Raw genomic sequence first — 15,823 nt, forward strand, 5'->3', positions numbered from 1 at the left:
AGCGGGTTGAAATAAATAAACAATCAATTAATCAATAAAAAATTATAAAAATAAAAAATTAATAACGGGAAACCAGAAAAAATTTAAATATATAAGTAGTTTTTATTTATAATTATAGATGGCATTACAAAAATAGTATATGTATATAATCATAGAGGGCAATAATCGTTTTTGAATAATTAAATTGACAAAGATAGTTATTGTCTATAATTAAAATAGTGCCTTATGACGTATGTGAATGTAATCATGCTCAAAATAATATTGTACATTTGTTTTTGGCAATGTGTAAACTTTGAAGAAGAAAGAAAGCTAATGATAAAAGGACTGTATTGGGGTTTAACCTCCATTCCTTAGACGTAATTAGATGTAATTTATATTTTGCCAGAAATGGCCATGTAAACCTAATGTTTAAGAAACAATACAAAAAATTCAAATTCAATTCTATTTAAAATTGTCTAAATAACTTATTTGAAAGTAAAACTCCTGGTATCCCAAAATATCAAACATAAAAATCAGTCAAGTGCGAATTTAGGACTCGCTTCCGAGGAGTTCCGTACTTTTTTTGTTATACAAAGTATATTTGATAAAAAATAAATATATAGTGCTATAAAGCTATCTAGTGCTATATCTGGTACAATGGTACGGGATAAAGAGAACCATCTTTGTGCATTAAAAGTGTCCATGTAAAGCTTAAGGGGCGCTGCTATAGAAAAGTAATAAGAGTATGATAGAGATTCTGGTCAATTTTAAAACTGTTATTTTGGACACTTTTACTTTAAAACCCCTATTTAAGATAGTTCTCCCTATCTTTACCCTCCATGCAAAATTATTAGTAAAAATTCCGGGAATAAATTTTGCAGTTCATTGGAGTAAATACTTTAGTTGTTATTCACTTATCGAAATAAATCGTGATATATTTAGAATATGTACGATTATCTGAATAACACACACATCCCTAGACTGCATCCAGTTAAAATGTCTAGTGAATGTGTATATATCTTTGATTTCATCAAAGTGATGTTATGATTTTAATTCATAATAGTTATTTATAATATAAATTATAATAATAAAATTAATCGATTATGAATAATATCGTAATTATAAAATATTTGTTTTAAATTAAGTACATATAAATTATTATTATGAAAAAATAATTTAGAATTTAATTTTTATAAATTATGTTTTAAAATGATTTATTAAAAACATTTTTTTTTTTTTACATTAAGAATGGTAATTTATTTCCATTTTAAATCAAATTATAAAAATGTAGTGTGAGTTATTGATAATTTTCTAAGTATATCTGCATGAATGTGAGATTTCATCTTTGTTAGTTATATCTAGCCCAGGCATCATAAAAATGAATTTGTAAATATTGTTAGAAACATTTTTATTTAAAATGGATGAATTTGAGGAAGGGCAGTTGAGTAGTGATGTGCAAAACTCAAGTAAAGATGATTTAGAAGATGATATTGGTAAGTTTTCTTTTAAGATTTTTACACTAACTTATCAATTAAACACTCCCCTGACGTTTTTTTTATTTTAGAAAATAGGACTAAAACTGATACAACTTATTCGCCACCGAGCACGGATTGTGTTCTGTGTGGTAATTATACATGCATTTGCGATAAGGTTAGTATTTTTTTATTTAGCTTAAGCTCAAAAAATTTGTATTTCCAACATTGTGTGTAATTTTTTAAGAACGATGATGCTAAATCCAAGCAAAATGAAACGGAAGAAGGCGAAATTGTGGAGAGCGACAATTGTTCAGTTAAATTAAAAGAAAATAGTGCAATAAAACCATTATTAAATAAGAAACAGGCTAAAAAACGCCTACAAGCATTTTCATCTGAACAAAAATCAGTAAAACGTAAAAAGAATTTACCAGTTGCAAAGGCTCCAAAGGTTGTCGTCGAAATTGAAACACAGTATGATGAAAATGGCGAAGTCACCGAAGATAAATTAGTTATTCGGAAAGTTCCAAAAATAGGTTCGTATAGATTTAATTAATTATTATTCTAAAAAAAATCATATCTTATGTTTAAATTACCTTTAAAAAACTTGTTTTGAGATGTCTAGGCGCTCTAAACGGGGCGAGGTCTTCTACAATCACATGCTCTCTGCAATCAACTTCGGTTGAACCCTAATAGTACCCCTAAAAGCTTTACTTACTGTTATTTTATACTTTTCATGTTCCTATTTGTAAGGTTGTTTCCAAAAAAAAAAAAGTTACTCGAAATTGCTCCAGGTTATCGTTTTTTGTATACAATTTTGGATGACATCTAAGAAAAAATACGTCCAATCATCAAATGATTCCGATCTAGAATACAATTTCCATCAAAATTAGAGACAAATAAAAATTCCCAGTTGTAGAAAATTTCTGAATATCTTCGAAAAAATCGAAAAAAATGCATTTAAAAATATGTCAAAATTAGATAAATAGAGTAATTTTGATCTCAAAAGTAAAAAAACCGTTCTCTAACGATTAATCCGGTAATTTTTGAGATATCGCCTAAAATCTTCACCGACAAGACTGTATTTCGGAGCGACTTTTGTGTTTCTTGAGTCCTTAACTTAAATAATTAAAACTTGTTTTACTTTTTAATTGAATTGTAAATTTTTAAGGTATCGACTGACGAAATTGTGTACTATTTTAGTCGATATTTCATACTACTCGCTCAACCGTTGAAATGGCCCAATATTTGTATTTTTTTATTTTTTGGACCAAAATTATCCTAGAATATGATTTTTATTGAAATTGGAGACGATAAATTTCTCTCACTGTTTTTATAAAATTTTCTCTTTGAAAAAATCGAGAAAATTTTGCCCCCAAAAGTAAAAAAAAACGGACTCTGTTAACGATCGGTTGAGTAGTTACTGCTCTCTAGGGCTATATCTTTTAAACGCCCTATTCATAATTGAAAGGGTCCTTATAGCTGTAAAGTTATAGCACTCTAGGCTGTAGGCAAGTGCTTGCTTTGCCTTATGAATAATTCGCCTCTGAATACAGGAATGCCTTTATCTGTTTCGTAACTAAATTATTACTAAAAAAATGTATAACTTTTAAATTTTAATGTTTAAATGGCTAATCTTGAAAGTAACACACTGTGTATTTTCTCTACATAGAGTTATGAAAACATCATTTTTCAATAATAGGGAATATTCATGTGTTTTTTTTTTATATTTTTAATTCATTGTTTACACCGTTATAACAAAGTAAAAAATATAAATACTGCTTAAAAATGCTGTATTTAAGTGTAAAAAAATATTTAAAATACATTATAATTTTGAAATATTTAAACGCAGTTTTTTGGCACTCTCTGTTGATGACGTATAAGTACGTGAACTGTCAATTTTTGACAGTTCAATGTATAATTTACACTTTAAAAAAATGAATAGAAAAGTATAATTTAATGAAATACCATATAAAATGTAAGTAATTAATATCATACAGTATGTCAACAAATTTGACAAGCCCGTACCATGATGTCACGTCCGTATAAAAATTTGAATTTCCGTTTTAGAAATTTTTAAATGCCCTCACTGAATTTGAACTTTTATTAATTAATTTTAAGTAATTAAAAAGATATTAATTACTAAAATAATAGTTTAATTAAAATGTCCAGTCATTAAAGTTACGGAAGAAAAATATTTGAACCAAATTTAAATTTCATGGATATTCCCTATTCTGTTTGTGGGGAAGCTGGGTATTTATTTAATGTATCGTCAAAATATGGATGATAATCATTGCAGAGAAATACTTTCTTATTGACGTTTTTATACCATAACCTTACATTTTAACTCGAGATTAAAATATCAATATGAGATTTTCGTAATGATTAATTTTACTTGTAGAAAAATCTTATTAAATTTTTACAAGTGGATAATTGAAAAGTATTTTGTTTATCAAATACAACAAAACGTACCCCTTTATTTTGGCACCTGATCATAACCTCATTTTTATAGAAGTTACAAATATTAAAACTTTTAATGAATTTTCCTAAATAGGGCCAAATTCTCAAGAAAAAGCTAAGTCTGTGATATCCGAAATTGAAGAAATGAAGCGGCGTTCAAATATTATTTACAATCCAAAAAAACAATATCCTAGATCATCAGTAGTTTGTAAGTTAGCAAAGTGTATTATTTTTGTGAAGAATTTTAAACGAATTTTTTTAATAATCAATTTTATAAAATAGGGCCAAATTTTCATGACAAAGCCAAGACTGTGATACCCGAAAATGAAGAAATGAAACGACGTTCAAATTACAATTCAGAAAAACAATATCCAAAATCCGTAGTTTGTAAGTAGCGGCATGTTATTCAGGCCTTTCGAATTGAATTTTTAAATAAAATTTTGTTTTCTAGCGACAATTTTTAAAAGACAGACCGATTCATTTGAAAATAAACGTAAATATTCAAAACATTTCGAAGAATCTGAAAGAAGATCTAGAAAACGTAGATCTCGTTCACGCGAACATGCGCGTGAATCTCGTCACGACAGTGATCGTAATAGTAGCCGAAATGAACGATATAAATCAAATCATTCTTCGAATACATGGTCAGGTCCTGCAAGAACCTGGTCTGAATTTAAAGCGCTAGGTTGTCCAGAATCCAGTACGAGAGGACCGTAAGTAATGTATTTTTTTATCTATCTCGCTACGACCCACGAAGGTGAATCATTTTTTCTGTAGATCTTCTGGAATATACGAATACATTTAAGGGCTATTCCGAAATTAATCTGAAAGAGTTCTTTTTTAACCCTCGGCGCAAAAAAAGGAGACTATGTAAATGTGTGTGTGTTTAACTGTCTGTCTGTGTACTGTAGCTCTTATACAGGTTTAATTGCGTTTTTTTTTTTTTTGTTTGAAAGGTAATTTGATAGAGACCGTTTTAGCTATGTTTCAAAGAAATCTAAGAAAAGAATCATGCAAATTTTGATACCCTCAATTAATAACATTTTTTAATATCTTTTTCTAGGTTTCTAAGCTCTAATCATATGTTGTTTAATATGCGTTGTCAATTAAAGTGTTTTGAAGAGGAACCTACTTTAATAAGAGGAGCTTTTTTCGTGGCAGTCAGAATTGATGAAGGGGTTGATTCAGATTATAAGAAAATTAAATTTTATTTTAAAGAAACAGTGCGGTAAGTTTTTTATAAATTAATTCAGATTTTATAAATTAATTTAAACTTTACACTTAAAAACAATTGAATAGTAATTTTAAAATTTTCAATTTAATCAAACAATCCAACGCACTATTAGCGTCCTCTTCCATTATAAATTAATTTGTTGATATAAATTGTTTATTTCTTACTCGAATTCTTTAAAAAATATGTGAAAATTTTGAAATTTTAGTTTGAAAATGTTATTAGACGAAACATTTCATAATATTTTAAATAATAATTGTTTAAAGTATAAAAACTGAATAAAGCAAAATAAAAATTTGATTTGTTTAAATCAGAATAAATCAGAAAAGTTAGATTTGTTTAAATCAGAATAAAACACAGGTTATAATTTATAAAGATACTGGTAGTTATCCGTTCGCTTCGCTGGAAAATTTCTATTTTCAAAGCAATGTAAAAATGACAAATTTTATTTCTTCAAATTCTAGTTTATTTTTGTTTTTATTCAACTTTGAGACATGCCCCAAGTTTATGCTTTCTGGAGTTGAAATTTTAAAATAAACTGTAGACAGTTATTCCAGTTTTAAATGTGAGTGCGATTTTTGAGCACTTTTTAGAATTTGTTTGAAATATAAAACGCACAAAGATTTTTTTAAATGAGACTTTGTAATAACATTAAGAACTGTTTGGCTTTGCCTCATCTCTTAAATTTTCGTAATCGGAATCAATTCCTTCTTAAACAGAATAAAATATTATTTCCCTGTTTCACTTTATTATATTTTACACGTTATGAAGAAGTCTTAGACGTTATCTATCCGTAAGTTCTATTTTACTTTTTAGACTGAATTTCAATGTCGATGTGTGCTTTGGCTTTTAATCCCATGAAAATTGTCAACTATTTATCACAAAAATAAAAAACACACCCTGCTTTTTGAAAAGGATTCAACACTGAAAATTGTGCTGAAGTATTGCAGAATGTAAAACATCATTTTAGAAAATATTTGTACGAAATAATTTCGAAGGACATCCACAAAATAGAATTGTTAGTAATTTATTAAAAATTATATTGTATTTTCAAAAATGGATTATTCGAAATGAAAAACACATGCATTTCTCAAAAATGATTGCAACTGGGGGCTGAATAATTTTCATGTTCTGAATTGAAGAGGCTTTATGTTCAAAAAATACTTTTATGTTCAAAACAATCGTGAATCAAGAAACAATAATAAATTTTTGAACAGGTATACAAGGTGGACCATATTAATATATTATGGTAAATAGCTCTTATTGTAATTGGCCAATAAAAATATTACTCAAACAAAAGTTGCAGAGTTTGGTAGGGAGCATCATGTTCTGACATCAGATTGCACCTAATTCTCTAGGGGACTTTAATAATTCATTTAAATTCTAAAAGGTAAGAGTAACACTTTAAATTAGAAGATTCATCCTCATTAAAAAACTAACATTTTTTCGAAAATTGTTAGCTTTCGAGAATATGCGACTTAAAAAGTATGCCATTATTGCGTTTAATCGAAAGATAATACGCTAGTTTTAGAAAAATTTCTTAGACAAAAGTTATCAAGGACAATAAAGATCATTTGTCTGTGTTAATAAGTCTCAAGCCCAGGTAAATTTTGAAGATCGAGGTCAAATAATCTTCAAACTAAAATTTCAGATCAATCTCATGGACACGGGCGAATGTCCTCTATTGCCCTTGGCAACTTTTGGCTAAAGAATTTTTCTGTAGCTACCTACCGTGTTTTCTTTCGATTAAATGCAATAATGGTATATTTTATTAATGAAAAAATGTTTTAAATAAACAATATTAGTTTTTTTTATGAGGATCAACTTACTAATTTAAAGTGTTATTCCATCTCTTGCCTTTTAGTTTCTAAATTGACAATTAAAGCAACCCAGAGAAATAGGTCCAATTTAATGTCAGAACATGATGCCCCCCTATCAAACTCTGCAACTTTTGTTGGAATTAATATTTTATTGGTTAACTAAAAAACGAGTTATTATTGATAATAGATTAAAATGATCCACCCTGTAGATCTGTTTATAGTCCAGAGCTTTTAGGATTGATCATCTTAATAAATATTGGTGAGGTAATATTTTATACATACCTTTATTTTGCTGTTACGAACAGAGTGTTAAATTTTACACTTAAATAATTATTCACCGACAAATGTTAAAAGAATTAGTTTTTGTAATATCCAATGGAAAATTTTGTTTTTCGACCCAGCAGTAAAGTAACAACATAATCAAAATTTTACCATAAAATTTCTATTTTTTCCGTAATTGTAAGGAGAATGTCGTTAATTCGACTCCTAACAGAATTTGAAGAGAATAATACCAGAAGGTTTTGTGATTCTTATTCATTCTAAAAATTTCTCAAGATCAACATCTTAAAGCATTAAGTTTAATATAAGTATTATCAAAGATAAAGCAAAAGACAAAGATTTGGCAAACATATAATCCCGCAAATGTAGTCCTTTATGAAACACATTTCCACTAACTAGTTAGCTGTTCAAGATTGTTGATCTTGAGACTTTTGTAATTCTAAGAAATTATTGTGAACGTATTTCTAGTAATAAAATTACTAATCAATTGTTTTAAGTATGAAATTATTTATTTTTATTATTTTAAATTTTAATGAATTTTATAAAAATGGTCTTGTTTTAGACGGACTAAAACTCTACCAGAAATTACTTATGCTCCAAATGGAAAAGATCCTGTAAATTTATTCCCCACTCGAGAAGATTTATTCAATTTAACACCACCAGAACGCGTACCAATTATAAAAGAATTTTGGAATAAGTAAGTCATAACTATATCAATTTTTATTCAATTTTGTGAATATTTTTATATTGGAAAATCTCCGAAGCCACATTTCCTGTTAGTTTGTGCGGAGTACTTCAGCGTTATATAGAACATATTAACTGAAATATTAATTTACAGATCACATTCAACGAATTTCAAATACAAGAAACAGAAAAAGCGACAATGGTATAGAAATAAATTTCTTACCGAGTACGATGAAGATGTAGATTTAAAACAAGATGAAACACCGGAACAATCCGTAATTCGTGAATCAGACCATGAAGAGGAGGATCCATCAATTGTTAACAAAAGCTATGGATTATCCGTACTATCAGAAAATTATCAAAATCATTGGGGCGACGAAAGTAGAAGTGAAACTGGGAAGAAGTCATCACAACCTAAAAATCTAGATATCCTACCCGAAGATATATCAGCTGACGAAAACGTTTTAGACTACACACCGCAAAATAAAAAAACGAAAGATTCATCGTCGAACAAAGTTGATGACGATATCGAGAATAACGATGATCAATCACCTGATATAAAAACACCCGATACCGATGAATACCGTTCAAATTGGGAAGTGGAAGAAGATCCACTTATCGATTATAAGTCACCACAAATATGGGATAGTGATGACAATAGCACTTTATCACGTAAAGTTTCGAAAAAGTTTCATAACAACTCGTATACCAATAAGAAAAAATTCGATTTCTCTGATATAGCATATAATGATAAGAGTAACCTTGCTGTTAGCAATGGATTATCTGATAGTTTCATGAATAGTTTCGGATATCGACGATCAAATTCACCAAATAGTCTTAGCCCTGAGAAACATCGTAAATACAAAGAACTCCATTCCGATGACAGCCGATCAAGTAAATCGAAATATGAACATTTTACGGAATCAAAACATTTTTCGAAACATATGTCGAAAATTAATTTAGCTTCACTCGAAGAAGACTTAGAATTGAAACGAAAATCGATATTTAAAAATAAACCTTACGATGAATACGATGTAAAACGGTCTTCATCAGTTCGTTCAAATCATGTCGATAGTCGTAGTAAGCATTGGGAAAATGATGAAGATGTCCATCATTATCAACATCGACGTGAAAAAATTTGGGAAGATAAAAAATCCAATTGGAAAGACAACGACATAAATGAATTCCGTATGCAAGAAAAAATTAAATTAAACGAAAGTTTAGGTGATGAAAAAATAGAGGACGAAGAACACTTGTCATCATCAAAACCTGAAGAAGAAAAAACAGTTGAGAAATTTGAAAAAGAAGAAAAAGTCGAAAAAAACGAAAAAGTTGAAAAAATTGCTAGTCCTTCTGTAGATCCACCCATAACAGAACCAACAACCGATGAAACATCAAATAATAACAGTAAATTAGTATCAGAATATGAGGAATTTATGAAAACTGTCGGATTCGAAGCTGCAGTTCAAGATGAAATATTTTCAAATGAATCGAATTCGGCACCCAAATCTAAAGAATCTAAAAAAAGTAAAGAATCTAGTGAAGATTCAAGTGACGAAGAAGACAAAACAGAGAAAAAGAAACGTCGGCGTAAAAAGAAATCTGTAACTAGTTCAAGTAGCTCCGATTCTAGTTCATCTTCAAGTTCATCAGATAGCAGTGATTCAGACAGTGATTCTAGTGATTCATCTACATCTAGTTCGAGTTCATCGAGTACATCATCGAAAGAGGAAGTAATGGATCCGATGAAAATTAAAGTCGAAAAAGTTAGCGATGATGATAGTAAGCTACTAGAAAAGGTGAATCAAAATAAAAATTCGGTAAAAGTTGAACACGGGGCTATTCAAGAAGAGGCTTCGTCAGAACTAGTTCCTATTCAAGATTCTTCCACACCGATACAAGAAACCGATTCGACTGTGAATATATCCAACACAACAATCTCGTTAACGCTCACACCATCAAAACGACAGCAGTTTAAACCGTTATTATTAGAAAACGAATCAAATTCACATGTCAGTACGAATGTAGAACAGGATAGGGATAATGAAGTGGATTTTACGGACATTATTATGAAACGTTCCCGAGAAGGAGAAGAAAGTCCTGAGCCTAAAAAACCAGAAATTGAATATGATAAAATATCACCAACTCCTTCTAGGGAACGTAGCGAAAGTAGGCGATCTGACAGTAGACGACGTGAACGATCTAGAGAACGAAGTTTAAGAAGTCATTATCGTGATGAACTACATCGTGATCGTGGAAGGCATGAACGCAGTAGAGAACGTATTTCACGTCGTAGTGGAGAATATCGACACTCACGAGGTCGACATTCGGATATGATCGATCGGCGTAGTAAATACTACGATGATAAATATTATCGGAGTAAATCACAAAAACTTGTTCGACGTAGTCGTTCCCCACTTGATAAACCATATCGACGGGGAGATGATATCGAAAAATATCGTCACGATCGTGAATATTCGTCAAATTCACCTTTGGATGGTTTTAAACGTAGTTTAGCTGATTCAACGATTAGTGATTCGGAGCTAATATCATCACAAACATTACCGGCGACAGCAACAAATGTATCGGAGAATGAGTATAAGAAAACAGTGATATCAAAACAATCAGCTTGTGCTGTCAATTCACCTAGTGTTGATTCACCCATATCACCAAAACGTTTGTCATTAGACGATCGAATTAATCAATTTTTAGGTATTGAATCAGATCCACCTTCATCGAAAGCACCAAATTCGTCAGCGACACGTAGAAGTCGTAAAGTTGATGACACATCGAATAATGCAATATATGCACAGAATTCTTACGATGATTATATGACACAAGATTACTATGATCGCTATGCCAATTACGTGCCTACAACGCAACATCATCCTCAACATTACGAAGGATACAATCATCCTCCACATCATCAAAATACATCTGTTCCACCACCAAATTTTTACCCTTCTGTACCACCACCTGTGTATAGTCATAACGAAATGCCACCAATACCAGCTCCTAGACCGAATTCTGGGACACAAGTTGTACAAGTTGGTAACGTTTTACAAGTTGTTCCAACAGAATTACCGGCTCAGTACAACCCACCAGTTCCGAAAAAGGAAGTAGTACAACCGTTACCTCCTTCCTCAGAGGTAGCTAAACCAAAAGTTGTTCAAGTGGGTAATATGATTCAAATTGTTCCTACGGCAGTTCTACCTGAAGAAAAAGTTGTTTCTCCAACGAAACCACCGGCAGTAAAACCGGAAATAGTTAAAATTGAAACCATAAAAGAAGAGAAAATTCCAGTAAAGCGTTCACCTATTAAAGTTGTTGAAAAAGTTATAGTTGTTGGTAAGTTTTGTTTTATTTGATTTTTGTGAAAAGTGTTCGTTAATTTTCTAACTGAAAATGTATATTTTTAGATGAAACAGCTTTGAAAAAGAAATTAGAAAAAGAAAAACGACATACAGAGCGGGAAAAACGAAGAGCTGAACGAGAAGCAAAACGGCGAGAGAAGCAAAAACGTCGAGATCAAAGGATTAAGTTAAAAACAGAAAAGATGATAAAGGTAAGACACAGGAGGGTTATAGCTTGTTTTATGTACCAAGGTTTGTTATAAGTTGGCCTAATTTACTTCTTTTTATCTAAATTTATAAGTTCTCTGTACCCTCCTTGAAAACTATTCGCCATCTTGAAACAAATGTTTTCTGATGATAATATTTACACAGCGATTCACGGACCTTCACAGGCCAATGTTTCTACGGCAATTGAAGGCTCGGGCAATAAAGACGTTTAGTATGAGCACTGTTTTGTTTCCCTTCACGTCAAAATGACGCGGTATCTAAAACAATCTCAATCTGTTATTCAGAACTATTCTTTGCTAAACAATAAAAATTGATAACCGGTTATTGTTTTGGTTTAACTTATAGCAAGCGTTACTGATGGAAACATCGGAACCACAAGTATCAGATTTGGATGTATCAAGCATACTACAAGACAGTGTAACTGAAGAAAATGAAAGTTTTGCTGATAGTTCTTTACAATCAATGTGGCCACCGCCGGCTCCAATGCCAATTTCACTTCTGGATCCCCCTGCAAAAGGAATACTAATGAAATCAGGTTTCAGGTAAGTTTAACGATTAGATTCTCTCAGATTAAACTTTTTTTTTTATTTCTTTTTTTTTTTTTTTTTAGTAAAATTAAAACTGATATCGAGGGACAAATTATGTCAGAACTAGGAGTAGAAGAAGTTGTTAAAGTACAAAAAACTGTTAAATTTGCTGATGGTATTAAACCTGGTGAAGGTACATCACCGTCCGGAGGTGAAGAATTACCGTCACCGCCACCTCCAAAACGAAAATTGCCGAAAGAACAGCGGTATAAAAAGACAAAGTTAAAAACCAAAAAGAAAGTTAAGGTAAGTTTTAAAACTCGAACGTGTCAATTGAAAATTTTCTATGAATGTTCCTTAACTTAAAAAGAAAAAAAACGGAACGGTCTGCTAAAAAATATACCAAAATTTTTCCATTAGACTTTTGTTGACAAAAATCTGCTACGGAACCCTGATTGTACGTTCCTCTATCTTCTCTTGACCAATTTTTATTTTCAATTTCAATTAATGATGTTGAATTTTTTTGTTATAGGTTAAAATAATCCGACCAGCACCACCTCCAGTTGAAGAAGATGATTCAGATGACAATTTACCACCACCACCTCCGCCGCCAGGGTCACCGCCCCCACATTTATGGCCACCAAAACATATGGAACCTCCTCAACCACAACCACCTCCTCCTATACCTTATCCCGGTGGTCCGATGGCACCACATCTTCCTCCATTCCCTCATCCAGCATTTCCACCGAATGGGGCTCACTTACCGCCCCCGCCACCTGGTTTTATACCACCTCCTAATAGTGGTCCTCCATTAATACTACCTCCTAATGGACCCCCATTATTACCACCTCCACCTAATAGTGTTCCTCCATTAATACCTAAAAATCATTTAAATCCACAACCGCCTCCTCCTAATATGTTCCCACCTAATATGTTTCCCCCGATCGGACCAGATGGTCCGCCACCACCGCCTCCATATCTTGAAGGCCGACCACCACCTCCAGGAATGAATATGCCACCAGCAAATATGTTTGTACCAAAATATTCTAAAATGATGTAGTGAATGTAACTTTCATAAAACTTCCTATACAATCGATTTTTATTCATAGATTTTAATACTCTGAAAATAATTTCTGAAAATTTAGAGCTTTAAATATTTTAATATCTTTTATCAAAATTTTCCATTTTAGTTTGATTATTATCAATACTTTTTTTTATCTAAAAGTACTTGTATACTGTAGAATAAAATCTGGGATTTGTTTACTAGGATTCCCTAGAAAAGATTGTACCTTGTAACTCAATATTCACTTTTATGCTAAGCCTTCTTTTGAAGTTAATCAAGGTAAATATGACTTATGACTTGAGTTCGTTGTTCAACAACGATGATCTTTATTTAAATGAAAATTTTATTATTCATAACTTATAGAAATCATAGATAGCACTGTAATGGCGGTTGAAGAAGGTGTAAACACAAATTAAATGAAGAAAAAATAATTCAAATTATATTATATGTTCCATTTAATTCACATTTTGAGATTTTATCTATAGCAGCTTCTTTAAATACACGGAGTAGTACAAAAAGCAACTAGCGAAGAACGTTGAACAATTACTGCTAGAGAGTTCATATTATCCTATTCTTTAACTAGAGATTTCTAAAACTTAAGCTAGATCAACTTTAACTACAGTATGCAATTACATATAGACTTGAAAGATGGAGGGATCAATCTATAAACGATAAAAATAATAAACAAAATTTGTTAAGCGGGCTAAATATACGTAGTTACTTAGGATACTAATTAGAAACACTGTAATCAGAATCTCAGAATGACACACACACGTGAAAAAAAAAGAAAATATGAAATGGCATAAATTTTTATTTCAATAACTATGTCTCAACTCGAAGTCAACAAGAATTCATCCTTATATTTTTTCCTAACTGTTTGATTGAATGGCTTTATACTTCCAGGCTGCTAGTTGAACGGTGCTCTTTAGTAAGAAGACTAGGCTATTGAACGGCTAATTAAGCTAGTTGGCTGAGACATATATATCTTTTTCAGTATCTGATTACAGTATCTTTAATTAAATATTAGCCCAGAGACATACTTTGATCAATAATTTATTTATAATCCCCTTTGTATTTTTTTTCATTCACTGCCACTTTTTTTAGAAATACAAGAAACTTATATTTTCCATCCTTATCATTATTTTCAGGTTAGAATTTAATCCATCGCTACGAAGGAGAAAAATGAAAAGGAGACTTCGAAGAAAAATACTAACATTCTAGTGCTTAAACAAAAATATTTTAGAAAACAATTTTATGCCGTTATTTACGAACATTTTTCATGTTTCATTAGGTTTCTTTCAAAATTGATTATCAATTTAGATCATCAATTAAATTGATGATCAATTTATTCTATTCAACACAAGACCGAATCTTTATGTTTCTTTGAGATATCTGACCACATCCAATTCTGAAATTAATTTCTCAGATCGTACGCTCCCCTTGTTAGTTTTTTATTGTTGTAATCGTTTTATGAAATTTAAATTTAAACGATTAAAGTCTAAATTTCTATAATTAAGTCTGAGAAATAAGGGACTCAATCATATAATACCTAAAACTTCCTACTTGCCCAACGGAGACTAGACCCATAGGGTGATTTAGAACAAACACCACGTCAAATTGTTATAACGGGTGTTCTAAAATTAACGGAAGAAGTAAATTTGATTAATAACAAGTTTTAATTAAAAATTGTAAATTTTTTTTATTGATTCATAAAGTATGCAGCATAGAATGAAATAGCATATCGGGTAAAAATTTCCCTCTACCATTCTGCTTACATGTGATGAATTTTCGAGAAAGCTCTCAATTTTCTCTCTCAATTGTTGGATGGTCTTAGGTTTGTGGACATAAACCTCAGAAATCCAACAATGTTAAATCCTATAATTTGAGCGATTAACGCCCTAAAATCGTGTTTAGTGGGGATGTATTTTTTATAGACAGTCCCTTTCAAAAAAATCGATTGTACAAGGTCGTAAGGCTACTCATCATGCTAGGTAGTAAAATTGAATTGAAAAAGAACAAAGAACACACATGTATCGTTCATTAACAACAAAAAAACTTTTAATTTATTTTTATATGTGAATTAAAGAAAAATAGTGTATGTAATTTAAGAATTTACAATTTATAATTTCGTCGTTTAAATAATTAACTATGTCGTTTAGTTTGTAACTATTATTAAAAATATAATCAATTTTTCGTTTTCTATTCTTTTTTTTATTTTTTGTTTATGACTGCACGTGTGTAAATGATATAAATATAAATGATATAATATTATGGAAATTTTTTTGAATGATGAAAATATAATATTCTTGTGTTTAAAAATCTGTTTATGTAATTTTTATATTGAAATTTTATTCAAATCCGGACATTTTTTTTTTGTATATAATTATGTGTTCAAATATTTTTATTGGATTTATTTTTAAAAAAGTTTCAGCGTTTTTAATTCATGTTCTAGATTTATTTATTGGGAGAAAAATTCCTCGAAATCACTCCTTAAAATAATTTGTACCTTGTCATTGGGACTTTGTATTATGACCAACATAATTTAACAACTTTTTCCTCAACATAAATTCCCAGAATTCTCTGTCACGCAGATCGGTTTAATAAGCTTGAAATTAAAGTATCTTGACAACAGCCTCTCAATTTGTCATTCTGTAAAGACTGTCAAATACTACCTCCGGCTGTAGATTAATATGAATTGAAAGCGATTTGAATTAGTTCCTAGTGATA

At 30.5% G+C, this 15,823-nt stretch overlaps 1 protein-coding gene across 1 annotated transcript; it reads left to right on the top strand.

The window, feature by feature from the left end:
• The first annotated feature begins 1,256 nt into the window (after positions 1-1,256).
• Positions 1,257-15,178, top strand: LOC123299279. The gene is made up of 14 exons (XM_044881627.1): positions 1,257-1,472; positions 1,544-1,629; positions 1,699-1,987; positions 4,006-4,119; positions 4,194-4,298; positions 4,363-4,624; positions 4,975-5,139; positions 7,804-7,938; positions 8,080-11,273; positions 11,345-11,490; positions 11,852-12,048; positions 12,117-12,339; positions 12,566-13,062; positions 14,245-15,178. The coding sequence occupies exons 1-14, from the start codon at positions 1,397-1,399 to the stop codon at positions 14,315-14,317; spliced, it is 5,562 nt and encodes a 1,853-aa protein (XP_044737562.1). The 5' UTR covers positions 1,257-1,396; the 3' UTR covers positions 14,318-15,178.
• Positions 15,179-15,823: the final 645 nt, after the last annotated feature.

Source organism: Chrysoperla carnea, chromosome 4 (assembly GCF_905475395.1).
Source record: "Chrysoperla carnea chromosome 4, inChrCarn1.1, whole genome shotgun sequence".
NCBI classification, from domain to species: Eukaryota; Metazoa; Arthropoda; class Insecta; order Neuroptera; family Chrysopidae; genus Chrysoperla; species Chrysoperla carnea.

Coding starts and splice junctions, on each gene's coding strand:
- LOC123299279 (XM_044881627.1), top strand. CDS start 1,397: ATGGATGAATTTGAGGAAGGGCAGTTGAGTAGTGATGTGCAAAACTCA. Junction 1,630..1,698: donor ATACATGCATTTGCGATAAG/GTTAGTATTTTT, acceptor TAATTTTTTAAG/AACGATGATGCTAAATCCAA. Junction 11,491..11,851: donor AAACAGAAAAGATGATAAAG/GTAAGACACAGG, acceptor TTTAACTTATAG/CAAGCGTTACTGATGGAAAC.